This window comes from Elephas maximus, chromosome 7, assembly GCF_024166365.1.
Source record: "Elephas maximus indicus isolate mEleMax1 chromosome 7, mEleMax1 primary haplotype, whole genome shotgun sequence".
In the NCBI taxonomy this organism is placed as follows: domain Eukaryota; kingdom Metazoa; phylum Chordata; class Mammalia; order Proboscidea; family Elephantidae; genus Elephas; species Elephas maximus.
The window spans coordinates 34,522,102-34,549,007 of NC_064825.1; the positions used below are offsets into that span (position 1 = coordinate 34,522,102).

At 39.1% G+C, this 26,906-nt stretch overlaps 1 protein-coding gene across 5 annotated transcripts in view; it reads right to left on the minus strand.

Moving 5' to 3' along the window:
* Window positions 1-18,027, minus strand: part of TMEM135 (transmembrane protein 135) — a 273,707-nt gene extending 255,680 nt beyond the window's left edge. For all 5 annotated transcript variants that reach the window (XM_049889600.1, XM_049889599.1, XM_049889598.1 and 2 more), the window contains exon 1: window positions 17,670-18,027. In XM_049889600.1, the coding sequence (XP_049745557.1) occupies window positions 17,670-17,810 (141 nt within the window). In that variant the 5' untranslated portion in view covers window positions 17,811-18,027. The remainder of the gene's footprint in view (window positions 1-17,669) is intronic.
* Between the last annotated feature and the right edge of the window lie 8,879 nt (window positions 18,028-26,906).

Consider the following 26,906-nt stretch of genomic DNA (forward strand, 5'->3'; position numbering starts at 1 on the left):
TAAACTCTAAAACCTTCGGACTTCCCCAGTGATTAAGGTGTCTACAGACACGCGGGATCAACTTGATGGCAATGGGTTTTGAGTAATAAGTCTTCCAGACTGAGGGATTTATGCTAAGGAAGTACCTCTTGAGTAGGGACTGTCCAGGTCAGAGGGACCACCAAGTGATATCTGCCCAACCTGGGTGAATGGGGTACAGTTGGGGGCAGAAATGATTCAATCACAGAAGCTCCATGGGCTTCCTGGTTGATGAAAGACATTGATACATGTGGGAGGGTACCACATCTTTTTGGGGGACATGAAAGCACCAAGTTGGGAACTCTCTACACCTTGCCCTATGTGTCTCATCATTTGTATCCTCTTTGCTATAATAAAACTTTAATTATAAGTATAGTGTTTTCCTGAGTTCTGTGAGGGGTTCTAGCAAATTATCAAACCCAAGGGAGTAGTGAGAGCCAGCAGGTTAGAGGTGAAGGGGCCTGGGGACTCACAAGCTTACAGCTGCTATTCTGAGGGAGTAGAAGAAAACCCCAAATTTATAGCCAGCTGGTCAGAAATAAGGGTGCTGTGGAGATTCCCAAGCTTACAGCTGATGTCTGAGGTCTTGGGCAGACCTGGCAGTCTGGAAGACTGTGCCCTTTAACCTGTGAGGTCTTACCTAGCTCCAGGTGGTTAGAGTCAGAAGATGAAGTTCTGCATGGGCAGCTGGTATCAGAATAGAGGGAAACAGAATCGATTATAAATTGATTAGGAGAGATCAACAGTTTGGTGGGTCCCTCAACCTGAGCACTACTGACATTTTGGACCACAAAATTCATTGTTATGGGGAGCTGTGCACTGCACAGTGCTTACACGGCATCCCTGGCCACTACTAACTAAATGCCAGGAGCATTCCCCAAGATGAGACAACCAAAAATTATCTTCAGACATTGTCAAATGCCTCCGAGAATGCAAAATCACACCTAACTGAGGACAACTGCTTAAAAGAAAACAATAGCAAATTTATAATTTTTTTTAATATTTTATTACCAGAAATTCTATTTAACAAACATTTTTTTTTTTTTACATAGCACTTACTATATACCAAGCCCTGTTGTAAACACCATACATATGTTAATTCACTTATCTTCATGACAATCTATGAGAAGGGCACGATTATTATCCCCATTTCAGAGATGAACAAACATGGGCCCAGAGAGATTAAGTTGCCCAAGGTCACACAGCTAATAAGTAGCAGGGCCGCATCTGAACTCAGTCAAGTAGCTCCAGAGTCCACGCTCTTAACCATCACCTAATATATTCTAAATGAGAAGAAATGAAATAAATTACTACTTCCAGCTTATTAGCCCCTAAAGGAGTTAGGGTTATCCACCCTAAAAGAAAAAAACACACAAATATAGGAAAACTACAACTAAGATAAGAAAAAAAAAATAACCCAATTGAATAGTCAGGAATCTGTATAAGTAAGTAGTGCCCAACTAACGACATATTCGATTTATGACAAACTAGACTTTTAACAGTCTATTTTTTTTCCTACAGTTTTCTTTATTATATTTATGTTCATTTATTTGGGAAATGATACCTGAGTATGTTCGGGAAAAGAAACAGAAAAGTAGTGCAGGAAAAGGTTACCATTCTATAAAGAAAAAGAAATAACATATAAGCTTGAATAAAGGTTTTATTTCTTCCTGTTTCATCTCTGCTGTTTTCATCTCTACGGAAATAGGATTTAGTAAATGGAAGACCTTGTTCCTATGACTAAATATTAATTGAAGATAAAAATGCTAGGAACTAACCCTAATGCCAAAGCCAGGCAATGACATCACGAGAAAAGAAAATTACAGACCAATATCTCCCATGAATATAGACGCAAAAATTCCACCCGATAGAATTCAGCATCATCTTAAAAAAAAACAATAATACACCACAACCAAGTAGGGTTTATACCAGGTATGCCAGGATGATTCAGCATTAGAAAATCAATCAACGCAATCCACAACATAAATAAAACAAAAGAATCACATGATCATCTCAATCGACGCAGAAAAGGCATTCAATAAAGTCCAATACCCATTCCTGATAAAAAAAGAAAATAAAAAAAAAAGCTCTCAATAAAATAGGAATAGAAGGGAAATTCTACAACATGATAAAGGGCTTCTATACAAAACCAGCCAATATCATTCTCAACGGAAAGAGGCTGAAAGCGTTCCCTCTGAGAATGGGAACAAGACAAGGATGCCCTTTATCACCACTCATTTAACATTGTGCTGGAAGTCTTAGCTAGAACAATAACGCAAGAAAAAGAAACAAAGGGCATCAAAATTGAAAAGAAAGCAGGATAACTACCCCTATTCGCAGACATGATTCTATACATAGAGAACCCCAAAGAGTCCATTAGAAAACTACTGGAACTAATAGAAAGATTCATCAGAGTAGCAGGATAAAAGATCAACACATAAAAACCAGTTGGATTCCTAAACACGAACAAAGAGAACTTTGAAAAGGAAATCAGGGAAACAATACCATTTATAACAGCCCCTAAAAAGATAAGATACTTAGGAATAAAACTAACCAGGGACGTAAAAGACCTATGCAAACAAAGCTGAAAAACACTACTGCAAGACATCAACGTAAGTGGAAAAACACACCATGCTCATGGATAGGAAGACTCGACATTGTGAAAGTGTCAATTCTACCCAAAGCGATCTATAGGTATAATGCAATCCCGATCCAAATACCAACTGCATTCTTTAACAAGTTGGAAAAGCTAATCACCAACTTTATGTGGAAAGGAAAGAGGCCCCAGATAAGCAAAGCATTAGTGAAGAAAAAGAACAAAGTAGGAGGCCTCTCATTACCTAGTCTCAGAACCTGCTATACAGCCACAGTAATTAAAACAGCCTGGTACCGGTACAACAACAGACACATAAGCCAATGGAACAGCGTCAAGAGCCCAGACGTAAATTCATCCACCTACAGTCAGGTGATCTTGGACAGAGGACCAAAGTCCATTAAATGGAGAGAAAAGATGGTCTTCTGAACAAATGGTGCTGGCCAAACTGTACGTCCATATGTAAAAAAATGAAACAGGACCTATACCTCACACCATACACAAAAACTAACTCAAAACAGATCAAAGACCTAAATATAAAACCTAAAACGATAAAGATCATGAAGGAAAAAACAGGTACAACACTGTTGCTGTTAGGTGTCGTCGAGTCAGTTTCAACTCATAGCGATCCTACAAAACAGAGTAGGACTGTCCTATACAGTTTCCAAGGAGCGGCTGGTGCATCTGAACTGCAGATCTTCTGGCTAGCAACCGCACCTCTTAACCACTGTGCTACCAGGGCTCCTCATTAGCCATTAAAACCCATTGCCGCTCATTAGCCATTAGAGGAATGTAAATCAAAACTACGATGAGATATCATCTTACCCCAACATTACTCGCACTAATCAAAAAGAAAATAACAAATTTTGGAGAGGCTGCAGGGAGACCGGAACTCTTATGCACTGCTGGTGGGAACGTAAAATGGTACAACCAATATGATAAACAATATGGCACCTCTCTGAAAAGCAAGAAAACAGAAATGCCATATGATCCAGCAATCCCACTCACAGGAATATATCCTAGAGATATAACAGCCATCACACAAATAGACATATGCACAACCATGTTCACTGCAGCATTGCTCACGATAGCAAAAAATGGGAACAGCCTAGGTGCCCATCAACAGATTAATGAATAAACAAATTATGGTACATACACACAATGTAATACTATGCAATGATAAAGAACAATGATGAACCCACGAAAAACCTCACAACATGGATGCCTCTGGAGGGCATTATGCTGAGTGAAATAAGTCAATCACAAAAGGTCAAATATTGTATGAGACCACTATTATAAAAACCCAAGAAAAGGTTTACACACAGAAAAAAAAAAATCTTTGATGGTTACGAGAGAGGGGAGGGGTGGGAGCCATGGCGGCACAGTGGTTAAGAGTTCGGCCGCTAACCAAAAGGTCAGCAGTTCAAATCCACCAGCTGCTCCTTGGAAACCCCACGGGGTAGTTCTACTCTGTCCTATAGGGTTGCTATTCGATGGCAATGGGTTTGGTTTATTATTTATGGTAACAACAACAAATTCCAATAAAAGAAAGTGCAACCAACCAGCTGTGTAGTTAACTTTACTCACTTTTCCTTCGTCCTCCAATATCTCAGTACTTTTTTAAATAAATGAGATGACAAATATAAAGTATTTAGCCAAATAATGAGCACATAGTAGGAACTTTTAAAATGTTTCCTTCATTCTCCACATTAACTCCCTGTTCCACTCCTCCTTCTTTTGTGTGTGTGGTGTGCAGCTTTGTTTTCTTGAATGTTTAAAAGAGATTTACCTCTGGTAATCAAGATGTTTGAAAAAGAAATGGCAATTAAAATAACTACAAAGAACTCAGCCTCAAGTCCTCCCCTACTCTTCTCTTATCAAGGGATCAGTACATATTAGATGTGTTCACTACAATCTGATTGTAAAATGGTCAGGTAAGAGCTGTACAGCATTATTCAGAGAGGTTAAGTGGTCTTCATGAGAATCAAAACTAAACCATATTCTTGTAGCACCACAGGTGTAAAACAAAAACAGAACTTCAATGAGCAGAACTAAAACAAGACATTCATCTATGTCAGAAGAAATTTTGGATTGTTTCTCTAATGAATTTCAAAACTCTTGTTAAAAAAAAAAGACATTCTTAAAAAATATTTAGCATAATCAAGACGATAGAATTACTTTGGTGCCATGAATAAACTTACATTGCATTTGAATTGTTTCCAATATTTTTATTTAAGGTTAAAATTATAAACTATAAAAGCCAAATTTAAGTATCTAAAACAATGACAAGAAACCAAGTACCATAGACCAATACTTACATATATTCTTATACAGTTTTTTCATAAGCACTATCTCATACGATTCCCACAAGAAGCCATGAAGTAGTTACAGCAGGACTATTATCTATTTATAAATGAGGAAACTAACAGTTAAACTTTAAATTACAGAGCAAAACACAAACCCAGATCTTGTAACTTGAACCCAATGCACTACACCATGCTGCCTCATCAGGTACAGACAACCAGCTTATCAAAAACAAACTAAAAAAAAAAAAAGTAGGGCAACTGTTAATAATATACATGGAAAGATACAAACATCTTCAACCATTTTCCTTAGCTACGTACTTACTGTAAAAAAGCTCGCCTACAATGAAAATCAAGCTTTAGTGATGACCATTAAATCTTACATACCTGACCTATAACATCCTTACTCTCAATAAAGCGGCCGCTTTTCAAATTTGTACGGAAGTGGAGATGGGTTTTATAAAGATAAACCTAAAAATGTACTTAAGATATAAAACTGAGATAAAATATGATCAAGAACAAGACTCAGATTGAGCCCTAAGTACTATTATATCCATGTTCCAAAGTGAGTACTATCAATATTTTTGGTATTGTAGGAGCAGTCTTGAAAACACATACCTATCACTTCAACTTCTACTGATGTAACTCACCATACAATTCTACAACCTTAAATCAAAACTCTTTCATATTCTGCCATCTTCTCTATACTTACGCATACTTATGCTCTAATATGAAATACGTTAGTGAAAAAAAATTCTAACAATACACTTCTTATAGAACTTTGTTCAGACAAAAAATACAAGGTATGAACATACATTCCAGCCTCTCCAATAAGAATACTGGGTGCAATGAATTAACATTTTTAAAACAGGACTAAAGCAAATTAAGAGTTCTTCAAACCAGAGAAGAAAGGGCAACTTAAATAAGAGACGAAATCAGAGATATGAGAGAATGTTATGGACTGCATTGTGCCCCCCCAAAATGTGTGTCAACTTGGTTAGGCCATGATTCCCAGTACTGTGTGGCTGTCCATCATTTTGCCATCTGATATGATTATCCCATGTGTTGTAAATCCTAAACCTCTATAATGTTAATAAGACAGGATTAGAGGCAGTTATGTTAACGAGGCAGGACTCAATCTATAGGATTACATTGCATCTTGAGTCAATCTCAATTAGAGCAAAGCAAGCAGGGAAGAGAGGGGCCTCATACCACCAAGAAGGAAGAGCTGGGAGCAGAGCGTGCGTTTTGGACCCGGAGTCTCTGCGCTGAGAAACTCCTAGACCAAAGGAAGATTAATGATAAGGACCTTCCCCCAGAGCTGACAGACAGAGAAAGGCTTCCCCTGGAACTGATAACCTGAATTTGGACTTCTAGCCTCCTAGACTGTGAGGGAATAAAATTTCTGTTTGTTAAAGCCATCCACCACCTGTGGTATTTCTGTTAAGCAACACTTGATAACTAAGGCAGAGGACTACCCAGACTAGCAAAAAAAACTGCCTCACTATTTGCTGATACATAAAATTCCATCAACAGAAAACAAAACTGTTCCCAAAGGCTTAAAACATACTTCAAAAAAAAAAAAAAAAAACTTCAACTCACACATTTGCTAAAACTCACTCATTGTGAAATCTAATAATTAGACCATTAACTAGTTGGTAGATACAAAATCCCTTACTATTTTTTGACAGAGGTAACATTGTCCTGAACCAGAAAAGAGTTTCACAGTACTACCATGGGAAAAAAGATAAAAGAACACAAAAAAGGAAAGTTAAGAATTTAGATGCTTAACTTGTAAGACTTCACAGTTTGGTGTAAAAGCAATACTGATTTACCTTTAAATACATAAAGACAAATTGAAGTTGTTCAAAAAAGTTTTTATAACATTTGTACCTGAAAATTCCTGACTACTATAATTTAAAATATAGATTTTATTAGAAGGGAGTTTTGATCTCAGAAAAATTTGTTAATCAAGGTATTTGTATGGACTGAAACAATGTTTTTTACTGATTTGGCTTCAAGTTTAGGTAAATGACAAATTCAAAGGGAAAGAAATCAAATTCTTAGCCAGGGTCTTAGATTTAAGAAAGTGTCAAATAATCTCTCTATGAATTGCTTAGTTCTCTCAATTTCCTCACACTAAAAGAAAATTTCTGTGCCATAAATGTTAAGCCTAATACATATTCACTTGATATATATTTATATAATCACAATGTCATTTCCTTGGGAAAGTCTTTCCAAACCCTCCACACTAGATTGATTTCTCTTATAATACACTTGGTAATACCCTGTAGTTCTCCTTAAAAGCAATTACCACCATTGAGATAATTTTTTGTATAAATATTTCTTTTAAGCTTATCTTCCCCTTTAACTGTAACTTCCATGGCCATATTGTTCCTCCCGCTTTAGCCCCCGCTCCCCCTACCCCCGTATTTCTGACACACTATAAGCAATCTGTAATATTTGATGAGTGAAATGAGGGCTGAGAGGGTGAAAGTGGAAATGAAGATTCTGGGTAAATACAGTTACAATAACACTCCATGTGCTCTAAATGGAACTATGCACAAACACACTCCAAAATTCATGCTGGTCCTAATTAAGTCAATGTCTCCTGTACTTGGGAGTTTCTGATATGAAGGTCTGGAAAAAATGGTCCCATGTCTATTTCTTCAAGGTTTAAAAATCAAGAATGATCAGAACAAGACTTTATCCATCTCTGTTAATACAGAATTTTTCAAGGAAACTCCCAAACTGGACCAACTGCAATCCAAACCCCAATTGTTTAGTAGTTGAACTCAAGAAACCAAAACAATCTGACAACTGTGATTAGTCAAAAGACCACGTATACAAAATAGATAGTAACAAGTTGAAAACCATTTTAAATTCAGCATCCTGCCCAAATCTGGTGATACTTAACCTAGCACTCTTGCTACTGTTTATACTTTGTTGAGGGAGGCTCACTCAACAAACACTTAACTATGCTCCTAGTATCCCAAAATCAAACAGATCAATCTCATATTAAAAATGAAAGAAAAACGTACACAAATCACACTCCCTTTTAGAGAAGATCAATTAGGAGAAAGGACACTAAGATTAGTGATCAATCAAAAAAGCAACTTAAAAGTTTGACATGGGGTCAATAGATATTCAGACAAATCTCTTCTACAGCACTACATTATGATCATTAAAGAATAATGTAGCTAGACTATTGTAAGGTCCTTAATCATTAAAGCATCAACCAGTATTACGTATTACTATATCCTCAGTACAGTCCTGGGGGATGTAAAAATATTTCACATTCACTACACTATACAAGGAACGCTGGTGGCACAGTGGTTAAGAGCCTGACTGTTAACCAAAAGGTCAGCAGTTCAAATTCACCAACTGCTCCTTGAAAACCCCATGGGGCAGTTCTACTCTGTCCTACAGAGTCGTTGTAAATCAGAAACAATTCGACGGCAAAGGGTTTGGTTTGGTTTTTTTATACTATACAAAGTAACACGAGAAATTTTACCAATATATTTTGGAAAGAGTTTACAAATTTAATTTAGCTATTTGTTAAGCAGTCACTTCAATTAACTTCCATTCCCTAATTATCAACTAGCACAGTAGTAGTTTATTACAAAGATTTTGTCACACTGTTGATCACTTCCAAAGATTACACAAATAGATTTAAGGAACATAAGTTCATGCTCCAAGCTTTCATTTCAGGGTGTCTGGTCATCATCAATAAAACAATTACTTACATATTTATTGTTTATGACCAAATATGAAGCAGAAATTTTTTATTCAAAGTCATTACTCATAAAAAGAAGGAATTAACTTAAATTCATTCCTCAGAAATTCTCTTAATACTTTATTTGAATCACAAAATAATAATTTCAATCAGTTTTGGATAGTTAGATAAGGTATCTGAAGATAACAGTTCTAAAAAAAAAAGCAATATCAAGAAATGTAATATAGATTCCTGGGAGTCTAACCTCAAAATTGCAACACATTGGAAGTCCTAAGAAATAAGTTCCAATAAGAATCACTTTAAAATAATTCCTTTGCAGGAGATCACTAACTTGCACCTACTAGACAAATAAAAACCAAAGCTCCTAAAGTTATGCAAATGGCTAGGACTTGCCCCTGTGGTAATACCGTCAGTACATCATCAGCATCAACATAGAGACAAAAAATGCTATCTTTTAACTTAGAATGAAGAAAACAAAATTTTATAAAATGTTAAGAGTAGAAAACAGTAATATATGTAATATGATTTCTAAATAAATATATAAAGCTAAATTACTAAAGTAAATATTATAAAAATCCAACTACTTCAACCACATCTCTAAAACTTCATATATTCAAGATGGCTAAAAACTATTTGAATGGGGGATGGGGGCTATCTTCTCAAAAAGAAAACGGAGATATACAAAACACCTATAAAGCATTTGAGAAGCAACATGTAAAATTGTGAAAATGTCATAGACATTTTAATAACATTAAGAAACATTAGGTTAGACATAGGGATCTAAGACAATTACCTAACCTAATACTAATTTCCACAATTATATCATTAGCAATAACCCAACAACAACAGAAAAAAATATGTGGTGAGATAAAAGCAAAACATAAAACAATCCAACTACATTATTTACAGCAGTCATTTACATTCCAATGTAAATTAAAAGGAACTGTAAGAGAAGAAACATTACAATTAATTAAAAGCAAGCAAAACAATGATTGTTGTCCAATTTACAGTATTTCCCAGAAATCAAGAGCCCTCTGTCCCAAATAACATAAAACTTAGATTCAAAGATATAAAATAAATTGGGTAATTAAAAAAAAAAAAAAAAAAACCAACCCTGTTGCTGTTGAGTCTATTCCAACTCTTGGGGACCCTACAGGACAGAACAGAACTGCCCCACTGAGCTTCCAAGGAGCTCCTGGTGGATTTGAACTGCTGGCCTTTAGGTTAGCAGCCATAGCACTTAACTACTACACCATCAAGGTTTTTTTGTTTGTTTTTTGTTTAAATTAAATCTAGCTGGACATAAATGAGTGAGAGAAAAAATGGTGTGAGATGTAATCAAAGAAGCTAGATCACACAGGGTTCTGCAAGTGATGGCAGAGGTTCATATTTTATTGAGATGGAAAGCTACCAGAGCCCCAAGCAGAGGAATAACAGGAGCTGACTTACATTTTGAAGAACATGAGATAAACACGTTATCACCCTCTTAGAAATGAGGACACTGAAGTTCACAAATGTTAAGAACTTTGCTCAAGAGACCATTTACAGATTGGGAGAAAATTTTCAGGAAACATATATCTGATAAGGGTCTACTATCCAAAATATATTAAAAACTTCTACAACTCAACAACTAAAAGACAAACAACCCAATCAAAAAACGGGCCAACTCATGGGAACCCCACGTTTCACATAGTAGAACTGCTCCACAGGGTTTTCTTGGCCGTAATCTTTACAGAGGAAGACTGCCAGACCTTTCTTCCACAATGCTGCTGAGTGGGTTTGAACTGCCGACCTTTAGGTTAGCAGTTAAGCACAAATCATTTGCTCCGGCCTACAGGGAAATAATTTAAAAACCCCACCACTGTTGTGTCAATTCCAACTCACAGTGACCCTACAGGGCAGACTAGAACTGCCCCACAGGGTTTCTGAGGCTGTAATCATTATGGAAGCAGGCTGCCACATCTTTCTCCCAAGGAGCGTCTGGTGAGTTCAAACCACTGACCTTCTGGTTAGCAGCCAAGCTCTTTAACCACTGCATCACCAGGGCTCCTTCAGGGAAATAATTAGGGACATACAAATCAAAACCACATGAAATATCACATCACCCTCATGAGAATGGCAATAATTAAAAAACAGAAAAAGAGGTGTTAGAGAGGATATGGGGAAACTGGATCCTTATCCACTGCTGGTGGGAATGCAAAATGGTACAGCCGCTGTGGAAAACAGTTTGGCAGTTCCTCAAAAGGTTGAACATGGAACTATCACATTACCCAGCAATGCCAATCTTAGGTATATACTGAAAAGAAGTGAAAATGGGGACACAAACAGAAACCTGTACACCAAGGTTCACTGTACTACTTCTCACAACAGCCAAAAGTTGGGAACAACCTAAATGTCTACCATGGATGAACACAATGTACTGTAAAAATACAACAGACTATTACTCAGCCATAAAGAGAAATGAAATCCTGATGCATGTCATGAAAGCACTATATTTATACCTCCCTTAAGGTATTTATCTCAATGAATTTGTATAACAGGATCCATACATAGCTAATCTCCACTCCTGGACTATAAATTCTCAATGTGAGAAGTATGTCTTATTCATTTTGTTATTCCCCACCATAGCACATAGCCCTGGTGGTGCAGTGGTTAAGAGCTTGGCTGCTACCCAAAAGGCCAGCAGTTTGAATCCACCAGCCACTCCTTGGAAACCCTATGGGGCAGTTCTATTCTGTCCTATAGGGTCATTATGAGTTGGAATCAACTCAACTCAACAGCAACAGGTTTGGTGTTTTGTTTTTGATCTTTACGGAAGCAGACTGCCACATCTTTCTCCCTCCAGAATATGGTCGGTTCGAACTGCCAACCTTTCGGTTAGCAGCTGAGCATTTAACCATTCAGATATCACTAAATCTAATTATCCTATCTCACAGTTTATTAGTGTACACAGTTCCATCAATATTTATCATCGAATGGCCAAAAAAGGTTTATGACAAATATAATTTCCTAAATAATAAATAAAAAGTCTGATTATAAGACAGAAAGGGCCACATGAACCAGAGACCTACATCATCCTGAGACCAGAAGAACTAGTTGGTGCCCGGCCACAACCGATGACTGCCCTGACAGGGAGCACAACTGAGAACCCCTGAGGGAGCAGGAGATCAGTGGGATGCAGACCCCAAATTCTCACAAAAACACCATACTTAATGGTCTGAGACTAGAGGAATCCCGGCGGTCACAGTCCCCAAACCTTCTGTTGGCCCAGGACAGGAACCATTCCCGAAGACAACTCATCAGACATGAAAGGGACTGGACAGTGAGTAGGAGAGAGATGCTGATGAAGAGTGAGCTACTTGTATCAGGTGGACACTTGAGACTGTGTTGGCATCTCCTGTCTGGAGGGGGGATGGGAGGATAGAGAGAGTTAGAAGCTGGCAAAAATGTCACGAAAGGAGAGACTGGAAGGGCTGACTCATTAGGGGGAGAGCAATGGGAGTACGGAGTAAGGTGTATATAAACTTATATGGGACAGTTTGACTTGATTTGTAAACGTTCACTTGAAGCTCAATAAAAGTTAATAAAAAAAAAAGTCTGATTATAACTAATCTGTATTATACTGAAATCAACTAGAGTTGACGCTGAAGGCAATCTGATAGGAAACGTGTCACCACATGGATTACCAGTATGGATTTGGTCCCTCACTCCCACAGGTGGGTCTCTCTCCATCAAAACACGTTTTATTGAAGAGGATGAATTTCCCCAGATAGAGGACCATTCCTTCTGATTTTAAGAGAATTTTCCAGTATACATGGAAAGGAAAAAAACGCTGCCATTGAAAGATACTTACTGATGATCTGAAAGCTTTTTAAATTTTTCTTACTCAGCCATATATCTATTTTCGTGAGGATACGTTGACCCAGGAATGTGAACAATAATGGATCATAATCATTTAGATGCAAAATTCCAATATTTATTATTTTTATTCCTGACCTATGATAACTAAAGAAGCAAAAAACAGTAAACCAGATTTGGCCAGTTACATGCAGAGAGTGAGTTGCTACAGAAAAAAAATGAGTTGAGGAAGTATTTAGTGAAACAGTAAACCCTCAACCTTCAACTCCAAACAATGTGCTGAAAGTTGAACTTTGTACTCAGCAGAGAGCAAATAACAACAAAAAGCCATAAAAAACAAACTCAGTAAACTCAAAATGTTTTATGTTAATAACAGGAAAATCCATCATTTAATTACTCATTTAAAAGGAAAAAAAAATGATCAAATGACTTGTTTTATCTCCAAAGGGATAAAAACATATCATGCACAACCATTAAATAAAGTGAGCCCCTCAATTCCACCCCCTAAACTAGGCCTCAGGCAAAAAGCAAAGGGGGATTAGTGCACAAATAAACAATTCCATGATCTCTAAAGGTCACACAATCCAGGCAGATATTTCCAGCACTTTTGCATCTTTAATGATCGCAGTGGTTTGTTTTTTTGTTTTGTTTTTGGCTTTTGGTTTGTTTGTTTTTAATAAAAAAACAAAAACAACTGCCCATTACCACAAACTCTGAAAAGTCTCGTGTTTGGTTTCTCTCATTTTCTCTAGGAAACCTGCTAAACCACTGCCTTAAAAAAACTCAATCCATATCACTGAATTGATTTCTTCAGTCAGAGGTTTTCAAGCCTTTGGCAACTGAAGACTGTCCATAAATTGTTTTTTATTCCTAGGAATTCCAACTCTTGCTTAAATGTTTATTCAGAGCCTAGAGGTGATGGAACTAACCCTGTATAATCTAATATTACCATATAATCTAAAAAGACTATGGTTCAAAGAGGTGACGTAAATCTCCCAAGATCACACTGGTATTAAGTTGGAGAGCAGGGATTCCCTAGGAGCTCTGACTCTTTTCTACCACTGGGTGAATCTACCACATCAACTCCTAAACAGTCTCTCCAATCCAGTCAACCCAGTCCTATTAGAGTCATCATCTGAAAGCACTATTTTGTAGTTATAACCCTTTTGCTCAAAAAAAAAAAACAATGGCTCCTTTAACCTGGTGTTCAGTCTGACTCTGAGTCAAAAAGACCTAGAACTGAATCCTGTCTCTTTCCCTTACTCGATCTGAGTCTTGTAAATCTCTTAATCTCTCCAACCTTCAATTTTCTTATGTATGAAATGAGAACGATAGACAAAGTTGTGTAAGGATTAAATAAAACAGAATATGTTAAGGACTAAGCACATAAGTGCTCAATGAATAGGAGCTATCATTCATAATTCCCTGTTTTAGCCAACTGATACACATACTGCTTCTCTTACAAAATTTAGATTTCTACCTTGGTTCACACTACTCTCCCTCCTCTTTATTAAGAATCCAAAACCAAACCCATTGCCATCCAGTTGATCCTGACTCACAGTAACTTTATACAGGACAGAGTAGAACCGTCCCATAGGGTTTCCAAGGCTGTAAATCTTTACAGAGGCAGACTGCCACATCTTTCTCCCATGGAGTGACTGGTGGGTTCAAATCCCAACCTTTTGGCTAGCAGGTGAGCGCTTTAACCACTGAACCACCAGGGCTCCTTCTATTAAGAATAGGTGTCCCATAAATATCTACTACAGGAATCAATGTCTATCCATTCCTATATTTAAGGTCCAAATCAAATGGTACTTCTTCCAAGGAACCTGCCCTAGATAAGTTGGACTTCATCAAAATTAAGTTTTGTGCATCAAAGGATTATTTAAAAAAGTGAAAAGACAACCTACAGAATGGGTAAAAATATTTGAAAAAATATATCTGATAACGGTTTAATATCCAGAATATATAAAGAACTATACGGTTGCTATGAGTCGGAATTGACTTGATGGCAACGGATTTGGTTATAAAGAACTCGTACAAGTCAATATATAAAGGCAAAATATTCAACTAAAAAACAGACGAAGGACTTAAACAGACGTTTCTCCAAAAAGGATATACAGATGGTCAATAAGCATGTAAAAAAATATATTCAACATCATTAGTCATTGCTAGCTGTCATCAAGCTGGCCACCAACTCATGGCAACCTGATGCACAGCAAAAATAAATGCCACCCAGTTCTGTGCCTTCCCCACAATCGTTAAAAAAAAAAAAACCCAAACCCACTGCCATCGAGTCAATTCTGACCCATAGCAACCCTATAGGACAGAAGAGAATTGCCCCATAGGGTTTCCAAGGAGCATCTGGTGGATTTGAACTGCCGACCTTTTGGTTAGCAGCCAAACTCTTAACCACTATCCCACAAGGGTTTCCTCGTAGGACTGTTAAAAACCAAACCAAACCCAGTGCTATCGAGTCGATTCCGACTCATAGCGGCCCAAAAGGACAGAGCAGAACTGCCGCATAGAGTTTGCAAGGAGCGCCTGGTGGAATTTGAACTGCCGACCCGTTGGTTTGCAGCTGTAGCACTTAACCACTATGCCACCAGGGTTTCCCCTAGAACTGTTAAAAACCCAAAACTGTTACGGAGATGTAAATCAAAACCACAATGAGATACCACTTCACTGGCACAGGAATGGCTATTATCAAAACAACAGAAAATAACAAGTGTTGACCAGGATGTGGAGAACCTAGACCCCTCAGGCATTGCTGGTGGGAATGTAAACTGTTATATCCACTGTAGAAAACTGTTTAGTGATTTCTCAAAAAGTTAAATACAGAATTACCATGTTGTTGCTGTTGTTAGTTGCCACTGAGCGGATTTTGACTAGTGGCAACCCCACGACGTGTGCAGAGTAGAACTGCTCCATGTGGCCCAGCAATTCCACTCCTAGGTATATTCCCAAAAGAACTGAAAGCAGGGGCTCAAATAGATACTTGTACACAAATGGTCATAGCAGCATTATCTACAGTAGCCAAAAGTTGAAAACAACCCAAATGTCCATTAATGGGTAAGCTGATAAACAAAATGTGGTATATACATGCAATGGAATATCACTTAGCCACACAAAGAAATGAAGTTCTGCTACATGCTATGATATGGATGAACCCTGAAAACATTCTATTATGTGAAATAAGCCAAACACAAGAGGACAAATATTATATGAATCGACTTATATGAAATATCTAGACTAGGCAAATTCACAGAGACAGAAGTAGGATAGAGGTTACGGGAAGATGGCAGGAAGGGAGAAAGGGGTGTGATTCCTCAATGAGTACAGAGCTTCTGTTTGGGAACAGGAAAAAGCTGTGGAACTACATAGTGGTGATGGTTGCACAATGTTGCGAATATAATTATTGTCACTGAATTGTAAACTTAAAAATTGTCAAAATAAAATTAAAAAAGAAGCATTAATCTAGTTGGAGATACAATAGTAAAATACAAACTCTAAGCTTTTCCTGAGCCCACCCCCACCCCCACCAAGCCTTGCTGGAATAGGAGAACCTTTGTTCCTGTGCTCTCCTGAACATCCCCTACCACTTAACATACCCATTAAAATGTCTAATTACCTGTACAGGTCCCCCACTAAACTGTATATATGGCAAATATCAGGCACTTGTTCAATGAATGAATGAAAAGAAGCACAGCGTAAGTGCTATGGATTTTCAAAGGGAGAAATTACATAGCATAAACTCTCTCCCCATCCAGATCATAACCCCCTGAGGGTGGGAACATTCCTTTTGTATAGCTGACTACATCAACAACAACATAATGTTTGTATGTTCTATTAAAAAAAAGTAATAAAACTGGGCCATAGACTGGCCAAATTCATGTCGAAAAGCAGATAAACATAGGTCTTTGCCATAGAAAATTAGGCCAGCCATTTCCACCTCCAATATCAAATTTATGATCAGCCTTTACTAGAAGCATTAACATTACCTGGGAGCTTGTTAGAAATGCAAAATCTCAGGCTCTACCCAGCCCTACTGAATCAGAACCCTCATTTTAACGATTCCCAGGTGATTCCTAACACACATCACAGCACTGGTCTACATGATAAAAATGAAACTGTCGCCTGTAATCTCAGGTCACCATGTTCTACTGTGTTATCTATATAATAAATACTCAGACTATTCTCTATGTAATAAATTATCAGACTTTTCATGTAGTACTAGATATGGCCATGACACACTTTCAGGCATATTAGGGTGTAAATCCAACTTATCACTTCAATGAAAAGAATCAATTACCATCCATTGAACACTGAATGAAACTTTTAAGAAATATACAAGAATATGATCTCCGCGTTCTTTGGACACAGATTACATAAGGCAAAAAAAAGATAAATGAATTTCAGTAGCCAAACAATAAGGGTTTAATACAAAGGACAAGGTAACTGTAAGAAAACGTGAGAACATTTAAGAAAAAGCTTCTTTAATAGTTTCAGTGTTGCATATAGTTTCAAATATTCTGTTAAAAACACCCAACTTAAATTATCCTACACATAAAAGAACCTGCAGTCTGACCTCCTAAACACTTTCATTGATTCAAAGACTGGAACTACCCTTTAAATCACCAGCAAAATCTCTAACTGGAGTCGATTTCGTGAACGTGCAAAACATTTGCAAAGCCCTCAAGCCACAACACTGTCATCCAAAACTGCGACCAGATCTGAGACCACAGGGTCTTACTGTCAAATTGGCCCTTAAAAAAAAAAGAGGAAGAATTAGACGAGGAAAGGTTGCAAGCCATTCTCATCGCCTCGCTGACCTACAAACGCCTCTCCATCACAAGACAGGGGAGAGGAAAAATAAAGCAGGTCCCTGAATTCACATTTTTAAGTGTCCTGAACTTAATTCTAAAGTTGGGAGCCCATCCTCTTTCCAGCAACAGGAAATTGGAGGACACGTCAAACCTCTAATTCCCCTCCCCCTTTCTCCATGTAGGATTTGGGATCCCTTCCCCCCAAAACACTCCGACCCTTCAAAGTGAGAAACCGACATAAAACCGTCCCCCAGGGCCCCTCGGGAACCCCAACAGCACCGCCCAGCCCACCCTCCAAACAAAACAACCTGGGGGAGAGGCTGAAGGGGTCTCACCAAGTACAGAGGGGCATAGATCTTCAGGGACTCCTCCAGGGCGCCCCCGGTGATCTGCAGGAAGGAGACCCCGCAGGAAGGCTGCCAAGTGTGGCCGATCTCGTAGCAGTTATGAGGGATGGACTTGCTGAAAACCGCCATGACTAGGAGTCGCGGAGCGGCTAGGAGGGAGGAGAACGGGGTGTAGGGAGGGATGTGGGGCGCAGGGGAGCTGGCACCCAACCGCCGCGCACTCTCCCGGCCGGCCAAGGGAGGTGCGGGATAAAGGGTAAAGGTCACGCGAGAAGGGTTACTCGGGGCCAAAGTCCTCGGATGTTGAGCGCTCGACGTATCCCAGCTCAAGGGGGCGGGACGCGCACCCGGGAGGCGGGAAGAGGCGGAGCGTGCGCGCTCCCTCAAGCGGCCTCTGCCGGGGGCGGGCTCCCGCGGGCTCAGCGCGCGCCCACGCCTCAGGACGTGACAGGGCTAAGGAAGTGGGGGATTTAAGAACCTTAGCCCCGAGAGCGCGCCTCACGGACTAGGAGCGCTGCCCTGGCGGTGTCTGCCTACCCACCCCACGCGGTGCCCCACAGTGGAGCGCAAGCGCTCTCGTGGTTGTTCAATGGTAGGTGTTTTAGGTCAGATTATACTCCAGTCTCTGTCCTCTCAAAGCCCGGCCAAGTAGGTCTCAGGGTAGTGGAAGAAAGGGATTAAATGTCTTTGTTGGGAGCTACTGGAGGAAGAGGGTTGCCAGAGGACAGTCTGGGGCAAACGCACTCCCCATAACTGCCAGCTTCCCTTCCCTAGAGTGCCAGGCAATAACTAAGGCTGCCTGCTGGTTGAAATGGAACTGCTCCCAGTTGCAGGACTTTCTGAGATGAGCGGTGCTTGGGAAGGCTTGCAAAATCTCAGCCATGTTCATATAAAAAAGGAAGTAGGTTATCCTGTCCAAACCCTGGGCCACTGAGCAGTCCTGTCACATCAACCAAATAGTAGAGACAACAGTGGTGTGTTCAAACTCAAACTTGTCTAGTGAGCTTGGTGCAGATGTTACCTGGAATCCCCCCACCAACTGGCATGAACTGAAAGGCATTTGATAAATCCTCAGGGGAGGTGATACATGCTTTTAGATTTAAAAAAAAAAGAAAAATTGCAAAGTGGAGCTTTGCTCACAATTCAGTAGTTACATGTGTAAATTTGCTTATATGATATTATAAGATAAATCAGAATTTTTTTTTTAAAGAAAAACTTCTCATCACGCTACAATTGAGTTTAAAGGTTATGTTCAACATTACATCTGCATGGGCCGTTTATTCTTTTAGGCTGGCTATAACCAGTGGCATGACTGGATAGTTCCTTGGGCCTTTAATGTTACTTCTTCATTAAAAAAAAAAAACTGAGGAGTTCATCAACAAAGTGAAGCAAAGTGTCTCTCCACAGAGATGAACAGTGAATGAAGGAAACTAATCCAGCAATTTGCGGCCTGGTTCAAAGGCTTTGATTGATACCAAGCTGAAGATTGTTGCTGTTGTAAGAGTCTGGCTTTGAAGATGTTGTGACAGGACCCCCAGATCTTGATCTGTGCAACACCGAGGCAGGAATTGGGCTAACGTGAAAGAAAAAAAAAAACTTTATTTGGTTGACCAAGCAAAGGAGCTCACCAGGAGCTCCGCTGCCAAGATGGCTCTCTGATTCACAGGCACAGGGATTTATATATGGAGAGGAAACAGAACAGGGGTGGGCTCTTCTTCAGGGCGTGTTTGGGGCATGGTCCATCAGGGTTGGTGCACAGCTCCTGTCATGATGCCTTAGTAGTTGGGTGGGCGCAGTCGCTCTGGAGCCTTGATGGAGGGAAAATGGCAACTTAGCTCTGCCCAACCACCAACCAGCGGTTTCCCACCTCAATGCTGATGATAAAGAATGGAGGAGTTCTTAAGATCTCATGCTGAGGCGTTAACAAAACTAACTTGTCCAGCTCTACATACAATCATGGTAGAAACGTGTATCTGGAAAGTGCACAGTGGCAGAGTATGGCTCACACTAAGTATGACACTGTGATACCTCTGAATCCCAGCAACATTCAAGATGCACATTCCCTTTGTTGATACTAAGCAAGATTTTCAAAATAGCAATATATGATTCCAGTTTTCATTGCAACATAACTTTAAATTTTTCCACACCTCAATTTGTTTAAAATACTATAGTTTTTAGAATGTAAATATAAATTTTTACCATAGAAACATTGAAAAGTGTTGTATTGAGAGATACATAAGATCTTTCTATCTAAGCAAGTAGTGCTTCCACCAATATATTTTTCTTAAAATTTTTGGGAGCTTATGTATCGAATTGGAAACACTGGTGGCATACTGGTTAAGTGCTATGGCTGCTAACCAAAAGGTTGGCAGTTTGAATCCACCAGGTACTCCTCAGAAACTCTATGGGGCAGTTCTACTCTGTTCTATAGGGTCGCTATTAGTTGGAATTGACTCGACAGCAATGGGTTTGGGTTTTTTGGTTAATGTTTGAAATTATAATCCACTCCACAAGGAAGAAGACACAACTACAAATCTCTTTGAGACAGACACTTTCCATTTTGGACTGAGAGTCAGGGAGCTGTTGGAAAATGCCCTTACTATACTTTTTAGAGGGCCAGGTTAATAATTAAGGCCGCCTGCTGGTTGAAATTGAACTGCTCCCAGTTGTAGGACTTTCTGAGATGTATGGTGCCTGGGAAGGCTAACAAAATCGCAGCCATGTTCATATACTTTGTGTGGGGAAAGGACAGTAGGTCACCCGATCCAAACCCTAAGCCACTAAGCAGTGCCCTTTTGTGTAGCTGAGGCAGTCTAGGGAGAACAGCCTTATATCTTTCCACATTCTTAACAAAGAGTCTTACAGCTATACACTGGATTTTACCTTTGCTTTAGAAGAATTTCTTACATTGAGAACCTTTTACCATCTGGGGAGACTGGGAATGAAAAACAGGTTTATTTTTTAGTCCAAAAGTCCTAGGTTTTTAATTTTTCCTCCAAATTTTAATTAAAAATTGAATTGTTCCTCATCAGTTTCTGAATGTCACAAACAGGTTGCTCTCAACTATTAACCAAAAGGTTAGTGGCCCAAACCCACCCAGCAGCATCTCAAAAGAAAGGCCTGACAATCTACTTCCTAAGATTGCAGTCATTGAAAACCCTCTGAAGCACAGTTCTACTCTGAGACACATGGGGTTACCAGGAGTCAGAATCAACAGCAATGGGTTTGGTTTATTTATTTATTTTGATACCTGTACCTTATCGCACATAGTTTTAAAAAAAATCAGTTGGCACTGTGAACATTCTGCCGGGAAATTCCGTTAGCCAAATGCATCAATTCATTAGATATATTTTCTGTTTTCCCCATTTGAACGGGCAACAGCGTGGTAAACTTTCCTCAGCCACATAATATGAAAGACTTTTTCTCCAGTCTCAAATAAAAATTTCCTCACTGTCCTTCAAGCCTTCAAGGATTACACAAACCACTTTCAAATGTTCCTAAGTAGTCCCCATGTCTATACTAATTTGATGATGTTAGCAATACTTGGGAGCTATGGTTAAGCACACCGTTGCTACTCACTTTGAACCCCTACCACTCCCACCACAAAATTTGAAAGTAAAATATTTATGATTATCCTTTGAGACAAAAGTACATAATCCACATAAAACAGAAAGGAGTAAGTGTATGAAAGGACCACATCAGAGAGCAGCAATATCTGACTAAAAAATTAGGCTGCATGCAATGACATATCTAAAGAAGAAATGTGTGTTGATAGGATTGGAAACAAAAAAGAACCTGCATACCCATGTTCATTGCAGCGTTGTTCACAATAACAAAAAAATGGAAACAACCTAGATGCCCATCAACAGATGAATGGATAAACAAACTATGGTACAAACACACAATGGAGTACTGTGCAATGATCAAGAACAATGATGAATCTGCAAAGCATCTCACAACATGGATGAATCTGGAGGGCATTATCCTGGGTAAAATAAGTCATCACAAAAGGAAAAATATTGTATGAGATAAATAATAAAAACTCATGAAAAGATTTACACAGAAAAAGAAACAATCTTTGATAGTTATGAGGGAGGGGAGGGGTGAGGAAGTAAAAACACTAAATAGACAATAGGTAAGTGGTAACTTTGGTGAAGGGTAAGACAGTTCACAATACTGGTGAAGCCAGCACAACTTGTCCAAGGAGAGGTCATGGAAACTCCATAGACACATCCAAACTCCCTGAGGGACCAAATTACTGGGCTAAGGGCTATGGCGACCACAGTCTCGGTGAACATCTAGCTCAGCTGGCATAGCATAGTTTATAAAGAAAATATTCTACGTTCCACTTCGGTGAGTAGAACCTGGGGTCTTAAAAGCCTCTGAGTCATCTAAAATACTCCACTGGTCTCACCCCTTCAGGAGCAAGGGAGAATAAAGAAAACTAAACACACAAGGAAAAGATTAGTCCAAAGGACTAATGGACTACAACTACCATGGCTTCCACCAGACTGAATCCAGGACAACATGATGGTTCCCAGCTACCACCACTGACTGCTGTGACACGCATCACAATAGAGGGTCCCAGGCAGAGCTGGAGAAAAATGTAGAACAAAATTCTAACTCACAAAAAAAGACCAGACTTACTGGCCTGACAGAGACTGAAGAAACCCCGAGACTTTGGCCCCCGGCCACCCTTTTAGCTTAGTAATGAAGTCACTCCTTTAGTAATGAAGTTCACCCTTCAGCCAGAGATTGGACAGACCCATAAAACAAAATGAAACTAAAGGGGTACACCAGTCCAGGGACAAAGACTACAAGGCAGGAGGGGACAAGAAAGCTGGTAATAGGGAACCCAAGGTTGAGAAGGGGGAGTATTGACGTGTCGTGGGGTTGGTAACTAGTGTTACAAAACAATATGTGTACTAATTGTTTAATGAGAAGCTACTTTGTTCTATAAACCTTCATCTATACTACAATAATAAAAAAAGGGAAGAGCCACTGAAGAAATTCAGGCATATGCCTAAGTGGGTAGAAACTGCAGCCCAGATACCTCAGGTATTGTGAACTCATTGACAAAACTGTCTCTACTATTAAAATCGATTCACACATGTCTTGAAAGTATGTCATTAAAGATTTAATTCATCTAGTGTCCTTTTTCTGAGGACAGATGCACCAAGCCAGTGTTTATTATGGTTTGGCTTTCCATAAAAGTCTGTCTTGAGTTAGAAAAAAAAAAAAAATTTTTTTTTTAGTTACAGAATGGGCTTAATCCTGGTAACACAGATTTTCTGATTTGTGTGAGAGTTTTCTTCTCCCTGTCATTTCATAAATTGGCATTCTGATTTATATATCAGTATTATATTATATGTCAATATGATTATATATAGGCATTCTGATTTACATATATAAATTTGTTTTGGGTCACTTGACCTGTGAGAGACAGATCCTCCTTTGTGGTACTAACACAACCAGGTTTCTGACCCTTCCAGTTTGTAGGCCAGAGTTTGAATTATACTAAATTCCAGGGTAATGAATACTGTATTAGACAAGAAAGGTTAGGCTATGTTGAGATATCAAAGAAACCTCTAAATCTCAGAGGCTTAAAATAATAAAGGTTTGTTTAGTGTTCACGCAAAGTCCAAAGTAGGTTAGCCAACCCTTCAGGGTGATTTCCTCTACGTGGTTTCTCGGGGATACAGGTTCCTCCATTTTCAGGAACTTGCTTTTCTAGTTTTTTTGGGTGGGGCGGTGCCTTTTTTATGCTCAGTTTTTGTTTTTGTATACAGTGATATGCATACAATGTAAGTGTACAACTTGATAAGTTTTCCCATTTGCACACACTCCTGAAACTCCTATCCAGATGAAGAAAAACAATGTTTCTAGCACCCCAGAATGATCTCTTGCACCCCTTCCCACTTAATATATGCACAAATAGAAATTAACCACTATTTTGACTATTATCATCATAGTTTCCTTTTGCCTGTTTCTGAAATCTACATAAACAGAAGTTTACAATAAATACACTTTTATGTCTAGCTTCTTTCACTCAAGATTTTGTGCATGTCGTTGTGTATGGCAGCAGTTCATTTATTTTTCTTGCTGTGTAATGTCCTATCACATGAATACAGCATGATTTTTCCATTCTACTGTTAATGGATAATGGATTTTTACAAGTTTGGGGCAATTATGAATAAAGCTGCTATGAACATTCTTTTACTTATATTTTTGTAGATATTTGCTTTCATTTTTCTGGGCATACACCTAGGAGTGGAACTGCTAGATTGTGGGACAGGTACATACAGGTATGCGTCACTTAATGTCAGTTTGGGCAACGTCCAACCGCATATATGTCCATGGTCCCATAAGTGTTTTTTGTTTTGTTTTGTTTTAAGGTAAAGCAGCTTTCTTTTTGCTTATTATTTCCCCCTAATGGTTTTACCTGTGTTTTATTGATTATACAAAAGCATTTGACTGTGTGGATCATAACAAATTATGGATAACATTTCAAAGAATGGGAATTCCAGAACACTTAATTTTTCTCATGTGGAACCTGTACATAGACCAAGAGGTAGTTGTTCTAAGAGAACAAGGGGATACTGTGTGGTTTAAAATCAGAAAAGATGTACGTCAAGGTTGTATCCTTTTACCATACTTATTCAAGCTGTTTACTGAGCAAATAATCCAAGAACGCCAACTACATGAAGAAGAATGGGCCATCAAGATTGGAGGAAGACTCATTAACAACCTGCATGGTGCAGAAGACACAACCTTGCTTGCTGAAAGTGAAGAGCAATTGAAGCACTTACTGATGAAAATCAAAGACCACAGCATCCAGTATGGATTACACCTCAACATAAAGAAAACAAAAACCCTCACAACTGGACCAACAAGCAACATCATGATAAACTGAAAAAAGATTGAAGTTGTCGAGGATTTCATTTTACTTGGATCCACAATCAATGCCCATGGAAGCTGCAGTCAAGAAATCAAACAATGTATTGTACCGGGCAAATCTGCTGCAAAAGATCTCTTTAAAAAGCAAAAATGTCACTTTGAGGACTAAGGTGTGCCTGACCCAAGCCATAGTATTTTCAATCACCTCACATTAATGTGAAAGCTGGACAATGAATAAGGAAGGCCCAAATAATTGATGCCTTTGAACTGTGGTGTTGGCGAAGATCACTGAATATACCAAGGACTGCCAGAAGAAAAAACAAATCTGTCTTGGAAGAAGTACAGCCAGAGTGCTCCTTGGAAGCAAGGATGGGAGACTTTGTCTCACATACTTTGGATATATTACCAGGAAGGATCAGTCCCTGGAGAATGATATCGTGCTTAGAAAAGTAGAGGATCAGCAAAAGAGAGGAAAACCCTTAATGAGATGGATTGACACAGTGGCTGCAAGCACAGCAATGATTGTGGAGATAGTGCAAGACCAGGCAGTGTAGCATTCTGTCGTACATAGGGTCACTATGAGTTGGAACCCACTGGATGGCACCTAATAATGACAATGGTTTTAAAGACCCCAAATCCCCAGAGTGAAGGAGCAGAGGGGCTCCACAGCACATCCCAATCCCCACAGCACCTCCTTCTCTGCCTTCTTCTTCCCTTCTCCTGGCTCATTCACCTGCCCAGCATTCTTTTACGGAGTGCAATGCAGCATCTGCCCCTGGCTCCTCTGCTGCTGCCGCTGGTCCTGGCAGCACCAGCTGGGCCAAGGCGCTCACGCTGGCGGGCTCCTGGCTCCCAGTGGCGGCTGCACATAATCAGGACGCAGCCACAGTAAGAGCCACCCAGCAGCCACGCTCCCAGACCCAGCAACCGGCAGCAGCCCAATCCCAAAGCCACCCCCACCCCCACCCCACACCCGACCTGCACAAACTCCCATCTGGCTGCAGGCGCAGCCCTGCCCTGCCCAGCCCAACTGCACACCCAGCAAGGCCGGCCTCCTATATCCAGTGGATACAGCGCTCAGGCTTTTTCGGGATTTACCTATGGATTGTATGGGACTGCCTGTTTATAATATGGTGTTCATACAATGTCCAAATTACATAACATCCTATTTCACAGAATTTATCATGAAATTGTTCACTTCGGATTAGTAAGTAAACCCGTGTTTACCTTGCTTATTGGGTCATCCACCCCTGGATGCTACTCATACGCCTCCTTCCTTGACTGTGTGCCCCTTTTTCTAACATTGCACAAGTCCTTTGCAAGTCTATGCATGACTCACAGTGCCAGCATTTGATTTTGTCTGTGATGGTCGTGCTGCTTTTTTTAAACAATTTTTTTTTTTTTGAAATTCTGGAACTTAACTACATGTGCTTCGAAAGTATAACCCGGATCATCTCTTGTATTTTTTTTGTGTATCAGATGGTGCTCACAGTAGGTTGTAGATATAATCTTTTAAAATAAATACTACTGTTTCCCTCTCTACAACCGTTATTACCTACTTGCAAAATGGAGATACATTTTTGCTTTAAAGTAATTTAGAGAATTAGTATATGTCAAATGCATTAAGTTCCACAGAACTACAACTTCCTTCAAAATAGATACAGTGTCATTGGTGCCTAACCCAGTATCTAGTACATAAATATACTCAGTTGCCGAATTAGCGAAACAAACAAAAAAAATACCTTTACAGTTAAAACTCTATGGTCACACTCTACTGTTATATTCTCATTTGGAGACTCAAGTAATGGGCCATTTATATTTGTTCTCTCTCTAAAATTTTCAATATCTCTTTCCGCAAAGTCTTAAGTATATGACTAAACATACCGAGCGGTCACATTTTTGCATATTACAAATCCTAAGATAATACAGATACTTTTAATCAAGGATCTTGTAACTCTCACAGTGCAAATCAGTATTCATGATAGTTAGAATCAAATCCAGAGCAGTTTTCCTCATTAGGATTACATTATGAAAGATGAAATTATCTGCAATAATTTATTTGATGATCTGCTTTTAACAGAATAAAACCTAACTGGATAATTGCAGTGTTCTATTTTTTTTATCCTTACCAATTGGACCAATAAGCAATATAATAAACAGAGAAAAGATTGAAGTCAAGGATTTCCTTTTACTTGGATTCACAATCAACACCCACGGAAGCAGCAGTTAAGAAATCAAACGATGCATTGCGGTGAGCAAATCTGCTGCAAAAGATCTCTTTAAAGTGTTAAAAAGCAAGGATGTCACTTTAAGGACTAAGGTGCACCT